This window comes from Rousettus aegyptiacus, unplaced genomic scaffold (genome assembly GCF_014176215.1).
Source record: "Rousettus aegyptiacus isolate mRouAeg1 unplaced genomic scaffold, mRouAeg1.p scaffold_m13_p_2, whole genome shotgun sequence".
Classification (NCBI taxonomy): Eukaryota; Metazoa; Chordata; class Mammalia; order Chiroptera; family Pteropodidae; genus Rousettus; species Rousettus aegyptiacus.
Genome location: NW_023416295.1, coordinates 8,452,144 through 8,464,510, shown reverse-complemented (window position 1 = coordinate 8,464,510; position 12,367 = coordinate 8,452,144). Strand labels below are relative to the sequence as shown.

The following is a 12,367-nucleotide window of genomic DNA, read 5'->3' as shown; positions in this document are numbered from 1 at the left end:
CTATTAGCTAAATGATGTTGGGCATAAGGTATCTAACCAGTCATCCACGGATGGGCATTGTTCTTTCAGTGCAATGAATAGCCCTGTGCATGTCTCTTCATACACTTGTCTGATTATTGACTTTACATAAATTCCTGTGAGTAGTGTTACTAAGTTAAAGAGTATGTATCTCTTGCCAACCCTGGGTTGTCCACTGTAGCCAGCTGCAGCCTCGCCTGAAGGGCAAGAACTCACTGGTACGTGGCAATCTGTTCTGGGGGGTTACATGTCCACTGTTACTGATCGACAAAGTACCATTTTGAAGCACTTAGGTTTATTGTTGGTGACGAGGTTTTACATTTGTTTGGTTTTGAGTAAATACGCTATTTAGTAAAGGAGACGCTCAGTGACATCTTAACAATGGCATGCCTCACGAGCATTGGCAGATGCTTCTCCGAGTAGGAAAAAAGGGTCGGAATGCCAACCTGCAGCTGTCGTCGGTGTGAGTGATTATTGTTAAGGTATCATTTTTAATCATGGAGACTGAAAAACAGTCCAAATTTTAATTCCTTGCAGTAGTCATTGTCGACTGTGTCTAAACCTGGGCGTGCCCAGGGAAGTGTAACGTTACGTCAATGTCATCGGTCACAGGAGTCATGGTGGAAAACAGATTGAGAATCCCTGATGCGTAATCACGATGTCCTCCTAGGCCAGGGGTGCCATGCCGTGTTGAGACGTCATCTTTCTGATACGCATTTCAATGGGCACGAGGGGAATAAAATACTGATATAATCATGGCCGACTCAGAAGATAAAGTAGTTGTTCTATTTTTCAACCAAACTTATTCTTTTTTTGTTTTCATAAGAAAAATATGTAGCTCTACCTGGACATCCAGGGCTTCCGGGCTCACCGCTTGGACCGCGTGGGCCGAACCGACTTGCAGGCTCACCTTTGGTTCCTGTAAGTGACAAAACGCACGAACATTATTTAAGACAATTTAATTTTGTCTCATATAAGTGACTAAATACCTTTCAAGACCTTTGTCTTTACAGTCTATCTTCAAATGTTTCAGGAGATTTTTGAAAAAAAATGCTTAATCCAACATAAGAACAAATAGAAACATAGAGGCAAGATGTGATTTAAATACATACACAACTTTATAGTTCATAACGATCATAAGAAATTACAGATCCTAATAAGTTTAAATTTTTAAATTCTCCGAATAGTGTCAATTTTGGATATTCATTTTAGAAATTATTTGGCGTTGAGTGACTACATCCTTATAGTGTGTTTTGGAAACGAGAAGAATTTGTCGCTGATTTGGCTGCCGTAGTTACATTTCGAGCTCTCTGCAAGGAAGCTCAACTCAATGTCCTTTGTAAAGACAGAGTCACAAAGGCACGCTTTACTGATAATTTCACGAGAGGCGGCACATTCAGAGGCCATTGTACGCAGTGACTCCCACAGTTCCACAGAGCCATTCCGCACTGCTGCAGAATGCTTCCAGACACAAAGACGTATGTCACAGCTGGGAGCCAGTTAAACGGAGGACTCAAAATGGTGTGACAGGGAAGGCAAGACAATAGAGGCGGTCACAGGAAAAGAGGAGAGCTGATTAGGCACGATCGATAGACCCTGCCCACCAACACCCCTTTCTAAAGGGTCCCGCCCGCACCTCGCAGATTGTTCTCTTCTACCTGGCCCTACTCATATTGTGGCTAATTGTTTGAGGAGTAGGAATCTGGTCCATCCCCAATCAATGAGACTTTACTCGAAAAGTTGGAATAAAAAACAAGAATTTATGATTCTCGGCTACTGAGGCAGAAAGCAAAAGGTTACATGATGTAGATTATCATGAAGGCCTGATGTAGAGCATGTTGGTGTACAATCCAAATGTATCCAGAAAGATCCAGAAAAGATACTAAGTAGATAGCGAAGAAACCAGTTGGTAGCCAGGTAAGATAAAAACAACCCGTGGAGAATGGCAGAAAAGTCTCAAGAGAGGAACCATGGGCTGCTTAAGGGCTCAGTTCATGAGCCTTACGGTCTGGCAGACTGTGTCTTTTCTCTGTGGGATCCATGAGATATCTTTCACTCTGGTACCTAGAGTGCATTTCGGTTCCTTACAGACGTGGCCTAATACAAGTATAAAGGAAATGAGAAGAGAAGGTTTGCACTTGGAGAGAGGTAAAGAGACTATAATAAATTTATAGGCAAATAGAAGAGGAGTGAGTTCTAAATAAAGTATCAAAATATATAAAATATATAAAAACTTCTGTACCTGCGACCATTTCCAAAGAAGAGATTTAGACTATTCTTTTTGAATCAATATGTATGCATGGTTCATTTTTTTCTTTTAGAAATTATCATATTATTTATGGAATATCTTTCAAAGGATATGGCACGTATCATTGGTGGTAAGAAAGAGGATTTTTTTAGGTGATTCATTAATTAGTATTTTATATTTTAAAGTTATTTTAACTATATTAAAATAAAATGTAACTGCGCATCAAATTCATACATAGTGAGGTTAAAAAGGTGAATCATTTTAAAGTATATTTAAAAAATATTAACCCAATGGTATAGAAAAATAGTAAAAATTACAAAGGTTTTATTCAAACATTGCAATTGAAGGTATCCCGATTTCTGTTTGTTTCAACATTAGGTAGACTTTCAACTTCTGTTTCCTGAAAAGATGATAAGGGTAGAATGTAGGTGTGTTATAAAGCAACATTGTTTTTGTCATAAGGTAAACTAAGGTGTCTGCAGCCTATTTTGTCAATAAAGTTTTATTGGCACATAGCCGCGCCCCTTTGTTTGCATTTTGTCTAAGGCTGCTTTCACGTTACATGTGTTTTCATGCACAGTTGAGTACTTGTGACAGAGACCACAAACTGAAAATATTTATAATATAGACCTTTGAAGAAAAATATTCACTGACCCTTGGATTATGGTTAAAATGTTAAAATAACCCAATCGTAAGTTACATGTGGCCAGGGAATTCTTAAGTGGACTATTAACTTATGGAGCTGTGGTCACTCTAAGAACAGCTGCAAAGACTCCCTGGTGGGAAATCATGGCTTTGGCCTTCTCTATGTACTGTGACTCTCAGAACTGGGACCCTAAAAGCTGTACCTGTGCGGAGTCCTTAGAAGAGATTCTGGCTCCTGTGGGGCATGGGACTTCTACGCCAAGGTGGACAGTGCCCACTGATGTGGATCCGACTTCCTCGCATCTGACTTGTCACTTACGGAGAGCTGCAGTGACTATAAGGACAGCTGTAAGAACTCCCCCTGAGGAAGAAGACCGGATGGATGTGCCCTGCAGACTTGCTGTTTTCTATCTGGTACCCTTGGATCTGAATGACAAGTGTGGAAGATTTGGGTCTTGAGTGTTAGACTATCTGGAAGAGTGTAAAAAGAAGCCTTCAGTGTTGCAGTTTGCTTGATATGCTTTGCTTTTCATGCAAAGAATGCTTGCTCCCAATATGACGCACAGCCAGGACTCTGAGGTTGATGCCTGGCTGCTGTATCTGTGAACCATACCTTTAGGTCCTCTTGTTCCATCAATTCCTGCAAGTCCAGGGGGCCCTGGAGGACCCGGTTCACCCTGATAGTTTAATGAAACAGAAGTAACACCTTAATTGGGTTTCAAATACAAATGACACATGCGTGACATAATCCACTTATAATTTTCCATAACCAATTTGGTTTTTATAATTCGCAGTGGTAAAGAAATTTGGAAACACATTACAAGCATACTATTACATGGGTCTAATTTTTAAAAGCTGATAAAACTCCCCCAGAATTAGAAGTATCAACACCAACAGGTAGCAACCAGTTCTTTACGCTTTATGGTAAAAGGGTAACTATATCGCGTAACTTGAATTTAAGTTTTAAATGAACAAGTTGATACTAAATAAACTTATTAGAAGTTATATCACACAGTTTTTTATCCCCGAGGATGAGTAGCAAATTATATTATGTATATTCCAGAAGTTGTGATGTAGGCTACTACACTACCTCCTGGCTTCTCAAGAGGTATTTTGTTCATTATTGTAAAGACCAAATGTATTTATGGCAAAATCTGTGATATCTGTAATCAGCTATGAAGGCTTAGGAACCAGAATTTGGGTCATTTTACAGATGACTTTCTATTCTGGTAAACTAGCAGTCATGAAGCAAGTTGCTATGGAGCTGTTTAAACTAGGCTGGGGGTAGCATGTGAAGTAAGTAACTTGGTCATCTTTGTTATGGAAACCAGGCATGAGTACTGGTGAGAAATCACAGTTATATCACAGCCTTCCAGAAGTCTCCATTCTTCCCTGGGCCAGCCCCTTACATGGGAAAGGGTAATGATGTTCCGCTGGCACATTACAACTCCTTATGGGTATCCTGAGAATGGAAGATTTTATCATTTCTTCCCTCTTAAAATAGCAGCCACTCACCTGGTCACCTGGAAATCCCGGAAAACCGATGATCCCTCTCAGCCCAGGTGAGCCCGGGGGGCCTGGGGGGCCCGGCAGCCCTGGCTGCCCATTTCGCCCAGGCTCTCCTCTGTGAAATCCGGGTGGCCCGTGTCTTCCTGGCTCTCCTTTCCTCCCTGGCACCCCGGGGCTGCCTTTGTCACCTGATGGGGTTGGAAATGTTCGAAACCTCTTTGAGAAACTTTGGGATGAGCCATAGTTCAGCTGAGAGTCTTGGTCCTACTTTTAGGAGATAAAACTGAAGGTAATGAGAATCCTAATTCCTGCCCTAGGCCACACAGAGATGGTCTGTGGCTTCAGGGACCTGACTGTAGAACAAGGTGATCTTAAACAGCCTCAGGTCCATCTGATTGGAGTGAGTAAGCAGGATCCTTTGCGTCAAAGAGCTCATTTTGCAAATAAGAAAGAACCTACTCAGAAAGATTCGAACCTTTGTTCACGAACAACTAGTTAAGCAGAGGGCCAAAACAAGAATTCAGGTTTCAGGCAGACTGGGAAAGAGAACACAAGTGCTTAGATCAAAATCCCAGCTGCACGTGTGTTGTTTCTGAAGCGAGCAGCACAGGAAGATGAGAGATGAGTGCTTGTTAGAAAGGCAGAGGCCGGCCTGCCCCAGCTCTGTGCGTTCAGAATCTGCATTTTAGCAAGAGTCTCCACGGACTTGTATGAACATCGAAATTTGAGAAGCGCTGGCCAAACCGACTTGGGTAGTCTCCGTGCTATTCATTTCAATACCGGCCACTAAAAAAGGGGTATTTAAACCTGGAGCCGGGGTTGCGTTGGTACACATTTATATCTAAAAAATGACCTGTCCTTACCTCAGCATCACTGGGAAAGTTGCCTCATACTTTCCTGAACGATCTGTAAAGAAGTCAACTCATTTGATATGGGTAACAATCTTTAGTGTTTGTTTACCTTCTTGTCCCGGGAATCCGCCATCTCCAGGAGGGCCAGGTTCCCCGACTGCCCCTTTTTTGGAAATCAGAGCCATTTCTCCTTCATCGCCTGGGGGTCCTCTCTCGCCTGTAGACATTAATCATGCAAGAGTAAAACGACCGGAAGCACGACGCACATGACTCTCCTGTCCTGACACTTCGCATCCAGTCCGCGAATCCCCATTTACTCTACTAAACGGTATTTATATTTATAGGTTGCGCAATATCAGCATTTTGAATTGGTTTTCTAAAAGAAAGGCCAGGCCTTTTACGTTCCTGTCCCAACTTGTCCAAACCAGTGACTGCCCAGTGAATGTTTGTTAAATTCAACCAAACTGGTGTCAGAGTCTTAAGCGAAAAAAGGCAGGCTTGAAAATTTCCAAGTCTGAAATATGTCTCTTTTTTTCTATAAAATTTAAATTGCCCATCTCATGTTTTCTAGGTGCCCATCTTCCTTTTCCCAGCCACTCCTAATATTTTCCTTACATTAAAAAAAAACAAGACACGTTTCTCAACTCGGTTCTGCACATAGAGAATTCCAGAAAGGAGAAAGGGTACATGATGTAGCTGCCTGTTTTTCGTAAACACAGCCCAGTGGTAAAGTGTGTTGGAGTGGGCTCCTATGAGCTTGGTGAGAGCCAGTTATTAACAATTCGAGGATTTTGTAAGCCAATTGTTAAGGAGCTGGCAGCTTTAAATCAGCCATGGTGAGAGAATTTATGCTGATCAGCAATCACTGCAAGTCGGGGCATCTATTTAAGTTTTGTTTTTGTGAACTAGTTTATCTGCACATCACCGGCATTAACCTCATTTTTTTACGCTGTTTAGTGGTATAATTGTTCAGCAACATAATAGTACAACAAATATTACATATCTAAGGTAGTGAAGAGCGACTCTTTAACTTCTTGATTCTGCATAAATAATTTATAGGCTAGTAAAACAAAAAATAATAATAATAATAATAATAATAGCAAAATCAATCAACTGAGAAGTAAAAGTAATTTGAATTAAATATGAGGCTATTTGCCCAAAGGGCTTTAAGGACAAAAACCTTGTTTCTAAAAATTGACAAGCATTCATTCTCAACGCTGGAAATGAAATGTTATCCTCACTCACTGCAGTCTCATGGCAAAGAGGTACAAGTAAATATTTAACAGGGGTGGGCCCAGAACATTTAAACCAGTGATCTTGAAACTTCTATTTTTTATACTAATGAAAACTCTTACTTTAAATAAAGCTTGGGAGAGACCAAACTCAGGCCCGGCTGTAAGTGGACTCTTTCTAGTTCAGAGGTTGGTAAACTACAGCCCAGGGGCCAAATCCTGCCCGTGGCCTGTTTTTATACAATCTGTGAGCTCTATATGGTTTTTATGTTTTTAAATCATTGGAGAAAATCTTAAAACAAGAATAATATTTTATGACATGTGAACACTAAATGAAGTTCAAATTTCAGTGTCCATAAATAAAATTTCTCTGGCTTTCATTCTGCAAGCTGAACTGAGTAGTTGCAACAGAGACCATACTGCCTGCAAAAGCCTGAAAAATTTATATCCGGCTTTTTAACAACAACAACAACAAAAAAGTCAGTTTTTTTTTCCCCATTAAAAACAAACTGAAACAGAATTCAGGGGCCAGGAGCCCTTCCCAAAAGATAAGCAGTTTCTCCGAAACCCAACAGCTATAAGTCGAAGCACTCGTTAATATTCTTCTATTAACAGAGAAATTCATTTATCATCGTTTTATGTAATAAGATCGAGAGGTAAGATGAATTGATTTTGTTCAAAATTCTAAAACCATAGAACCAAAAGGAAGAGGAATGCAAGCTGCAGGACAGTCCCATTGTATGTTGGGGGGATCATATTTATAGGCTCTGATCAAATGCCGCAAGCAAACCTACGTTGCGTCACGGTGCTGTTGACTGCTTTTACCTTTGGCGCCTCTCACCCCCGGGTCTCCGAGGAAGCCAGGCCAACCTTCCTCTCCAGCTTCTCCTTTCCGGCCAGGGTGTCCCTCTGGGCCAGCCTTACCTCTCTCTCCCGGAAAACCTTGGAAGCCAGGCAGCCCCTGGGGTCCTGATGAAATAGAAACATGAATCTTTAGGGAAACATTTTTAAGGCAAGTATGGTTCTCCCAGATTTTGTTCCTTTCATCCATGCACTGCCGCCTGATCCTGAGTTTGTACTGACAGCGAATAACCAGTATTGACCACACAGCGTGGAAGAGCTGGGCTCTCCCACTCGGTCCTCAGTTTTCTGCCCCACAGAGCTAAAGCGTAGGCCCTTACGTTTCTGAGTCCTGATCTCAGGATGGTGTCAGAGAAGTGGATGTGAGGGAGGGAGATGGAGAGAGGAGGGTCCTTCAAAGTAGAAGCATGTTGGCTCTGACCCTATGATTTATGTCTTCTACCCAGTTCATCGAGCAGAAGTGTTCTTGGGTTCTGAGGACCCAACACCACACCACCCTTTTCCCATCTGCCTACACCAAAACATTTGCCACTGGAAAAATCCAGAGGACAAGGAGAGGGAGATGTCACCAAGAGAAAGACAAAGCCAGGCTAATGTAACAGAGCATTCTGCAGTGCAGTCATACCTGACAGGCTTCACCTGGCTGTGGATTTCAAGTTTATAAAATGAGGAAAATAATTGAGAAGCACTACCCACCTTTTGGGCCTGGAAGACCAGGTCGTCCATCATCCCCAGAGGGGCCTGGGATTCCCGGGGGTCCTGAGGGTCCATCTGCCCCCGGCCGTCCCGGGACTCCTGGGAGGCCCTTCATTCCACCGGGTCCAGGAGGCCCCACATCCCCTGGCTGTCCTTTCCAACCAGGGTCACCTGAGACAAAGCACAGTGACGACAGTGTATGAAGACTGAAGACTGGCTTCACACAGAAGCAGAAAGAAAAATATTCACGGCAGGTTAAATTCGAATCTATGATATCTCATTGTGTATTGCAATTAAAGTGCAACAATATTTATTAACTAAAAATATAACAGCGGCATCTCTACCATTTTAAGAATATATATATATATATATTTTTCTGACTGCTATAAAAAGAAGGGCAGAAAATATTTAAAATATTTATTACTTGAATGAGTATTTCCTGATAAGGATGCATGAATAGTATAAAGTTATTTTTTTAAGAAAGATGACTAGAGGTAAAAAAACAAAATGTTATTTGTATTTACTCTTAGGAAAAAAAAAATACTAATAGAAGAAAACTTTCCGGGTGCTTCTGAAGCCACAACAAGTGAATTTTGGTCAGGCTATTAACTGTGATGAGAAAATTGTAGGAATCAGAACCACATCATCTACTATTAATGGTGCTAGAAACAAAGCTATAGGGTTGATCCTACAAGACAGCATATTCCTGCTTTGGGCTAAATGCAACAGGATTTACAATCCGAATGGTGAAATGAATTGAAAGGAAGATCGCATTGGAAACAGCCTCCGCGCCCCGACCCCTGCACCTCGTGTTGACAGACATTCCTTCACGGGTCTCTTCGAGTTCCTACATGTCTTGCTGGGGATGCCAAGAATGCGAGGTCCCGACTGTTATTTACCTGGGCTGTTTCTCAGGTGACCTTTGCAGCGAGCAGCCTTGACAGACGCCAGAAGACGCGGCGCTTCCCGCAGTACAGAAAGCAGGTTGTCTCGTGGGCTACTAGAAGGTGGCGGTTCCCCAGACTCAGTGCTCCCCTCGGACACTGCAACCCCCCGTGTGTGTGGCATCTATCTAGCACCGCTCATGTCACCCCGAGAGACTTGGGGGATGTAGGGAAACGACACAAACCAACTCGAAGCTCATGCTACCTGCCGTGCGGTGAATAATGAAGTCCTTAGTCTCTGACCTAGAAGCTTTGGTTCTGCGAGCATCAGTGAAAAGACAACAAGCGAGCTCATTCCTCTGTAAGTCAGGTAAAGTCTCAGACCCTTCACTGTCGTTGACACCTATTGAGACTTACCTGGACTGCCTGGAGCCCCGGGGAGTCCCGGTTGCCCTGGTATCCCAGGGGCACCCCTTTCGCAGGAATGGCCAGGTGAGCCTGGCATGCCTGGAAATCCAGGGCTTCCCTCTCTGCCTTTGGGACCTTTGAGACCTGGGGATCCGGGAATGCCAGCTGGTCCTGAAATGATACCATTCATCCATGACACTCACAGCATAAAACCTTACAAATGACCTACAACAGAGTGCTCACTCGTATCAATACGGGAAGTCAATGTTTTGATCCTAGCTCAGTGTTTAAATGAGTTAAGTCTCTAGATGGATTTTCTTTTCACAGATCAGGAGCTCTAAATGAATGGAAAGCCAGGCATTGCTAAGAGGGTTAAACTGGATAAGGTTATATAGACAACAAAGAAGTTGCTTATGCAAATGGAAAAACCACGTGGTTCTTTCTGATTTTAATTAACCTCTAACATTGCAGCGAATCTCCACATTACTTACAAATTCAGTTTGTGCTGCATGAATTTGCATTTTGTAAGATATTTCATCACTTGAACTCTCAAATTTCTGTTTATTGGAAAGGCAGTGTCATAATCTTCAGAAATAAAAACTACCCCCTTCCTATAACTCCCACCTTAACCAAAAAAAAAAAATCTATTTTATTTTTCCACGTTTTCATTATATTTTGGTTCATATGTTTACATTTTTGAAGTAGTCATCACAGTGTATACGTGATTGTTAGATTATTTCGCATTGCAAATTAACCTGCAAATGTTTTCCATTTTGTTGTAATCTTTACAAATAGAATTTGAATCCCTAATGCTAATAGCTGAGTAGTATTCCTTTGATTGTGTGTGTCTGTGTTACTTAACTCTCTTCATTGTTTCCATTGTTCCTTTATTATGGATAGTAAATATGACGGTTGACCCCGAATGGGTCCATTTATACATGGATATTTTTTCGATAAATACATATAATACTATAAATGTATTTTCTCTTCTTTATGATTTTCTTAAGGACATTTTCTATTCTCTAGCTTTATTGTAAGAATACAGTATGTCATACTCATGACATACACAATATTTGTTAATAGAGTTCACGTTAGCGGTAAGGCTTCTGGTCAATGGGAAGCTATTAGTAGTTAAGTTTGGGGGGAGTCGAAACGGATACACAGCGATTTTACTGCTCGAGGTGTCAGTGCCTCTAACTCCCACGTTGTGTAAGGGTCAACTGGACAAGTGTATTTTCCTATTCACCTTTTTCTTCTGTTGGATACTTCCTGTAGACAGATTTTCGCAGGTGAGATGGGGAGATTACTGAGTCAAAATTATCTTCCTTGACTCATGTCATGGATTATCTTGTTACTTTCCAATTATTTGGGTTGGTGTAAATGAATATTTCGACTTAGAAACCACCACGTAAGCTTCCTGAGGACAGAGAATGCGGCTCCCTCCCCGCCCTCCATTTGCCCCTTGACGTTGTGCTGCTGTCGTGGGTCGCAAACAAATGCTGGCCCTTCCAACGTCAGAAAAAAACGGGGCAGTGTTTGTGAAAAGTCTGTTCTGGGATCCGGTCTTGGGCACCAACACCCGAGGGGCCGACGCTCAGACCGGATGACCGGGCCCCGCCCAATCCTGCTTTAATGGACTGGGGTTCCTAAGACTGGGGCCCAGACTTGATGATTTTAATGACTCCCTTACCCGAGGTTATTTTTAAGTCCATTAAAATCCAAAAGCCCCTGCTGGGGATTCTAAAGAATTCTTAGCGATCTCAGAAGAGGACGTGAATCAGTGCCAGGGCCGTCCTCCATCCTGAGATTCTTTGCTACCTTCCTGCTACCTCTGCTGGAATGCAAGTCCCACACCCTGTCACCTGTCCAAACAAGTCAGCTTGTTCCCCAGGGCTCATTTCAGGCTCCGCTCTCTCATGGAGCCTCCCCTGAACACCAGCCTGCCCTGCTCCAGCCCTCTGAGCTGCTCTTCTTCACCCCATCTGTCCTGTCCTCCTCCAACCTGGCAAGAGGAGTGGACAGATTACACGATCTCTGTTCCTCAATGCTTCGATGCTGCCCCGAGTCCAAAGCAAGCAAACATCCAGGAGCTGCTGAATCGAATTGAGTTGACTAAGCCACAGTGAGCTGCTCTACATTCGAAAACAACCAATAAAATGCAAAGGGAATGTAGATTATTAGAAATGTAACCAGTGCCCATACATGAGAGAAGACTCTGGGGTGACATCTTTCCATTCTAGATTTCTAAACACTCTTCAGTGACCTGTTCCAGAACTGAGCTGGCTTTATGGACCACGGGGATGGTGCGGCCACCATACCTGCCGGCCCCGGATGTCCTGGTTCACCTCTAAGTCCTTTCAATCCTGGTGCCCCTGAAAGACCTCTCTTTCCCGGGGGTCCTGGGTGGCCATAAGCAGGGTCTCCAGCGATTCCTTTCTGACCATTTTCTCCAGGTAAACCGGGGGAGCCCGGGGGTCCGACAGGAGAGGACCCCTTTTCACCTCCCAAACCTGGATCTCCCATGTCACCACGAAAACCTATTGAACAACAAAAAAATTGTTTCAATCATTAAATGTAGAAATATAGAACTAGTGCACATGTAAGACTACTACTTTGATAAAAAACATTTCAAAAAAAAAATACAGAGGTACTTACTAAAATTAAGAGTAACGTAACAGGTAATGTTTTTGCCACCTTTTGCAGAGAAATAAGTTGTAATTTTATATTACCTAAAAGCCAGTGCTGTTTCCCTAATTGCTTGCATTCTCTGGCAAATAGTCTTTCTGGACTAAACAATTTTCACAACATAACAGACCAATAACAGCCTATAACTCACACTTCAGAGGAAAAAAGACCTGAAATTTTACAAAATCATCATAACAAAAAAGTTATCAAATACAGCTAAGAGCTTACTATATCAAGAAAATCCATTCCCCATTACCTAGGGATTTCTGGGCCATTTCCTTACCAAGATCATCTCATTTTAGAGCTACATGACATTCCTAACTGAAAAAT

General features: G+C 42.4%; 1 protein-coding gene across 7 annotated transcripts in view; it reads right to left on the bottom strand.

Moving 5' to 3' along the window:
• Positions 1-12,367, bottom strand: part of COL4A4 (collagen type IV alpha 4 chain) — a 115,675-nt gene that overhangs the window by 32,165 nt on the left and 71,143 nt on the right. For all 7 annotated transcript variants that reach the window (XR_004955766.1, XM_016118830.2, XM_016118829.2 and 4 more), the window contains 8 exons: positions 11,671-11,889; positions 9,362-9,523; positions 8,061-8,231; positions 7,329-7,472; positions 5,381-5,488; positions 4,427-4,608; positions 3,525-3,588; positions 863-937 (listed from right to left, as the gene is read on the bottom strand). Coding sequence is in view for 6 of the 7 variants with exons in the window: in XM_016118830.2 (XP_015974316.2) it covers positions 863-937; positions 3,525-3,588; positions 4,427-4,608; positions 5,381-5,488; positions 7,329-7,472; positions 8,061-8,231; positions 9,362-9,523; positions 11,671-11,889 (1,125 nt within the window). In the remaining variant the exon portion in view is untranslated. The remainder of the gene's footprint in view (positions 1-862; positions 938-3,524; positions 3,589-4,426; positions 4,609-5,380; positions 5,489-7,328; positions 7,473-8,060; positions 8,232-9,361; positions 9,524-11,670; positions 11,890-12,367) is intronic.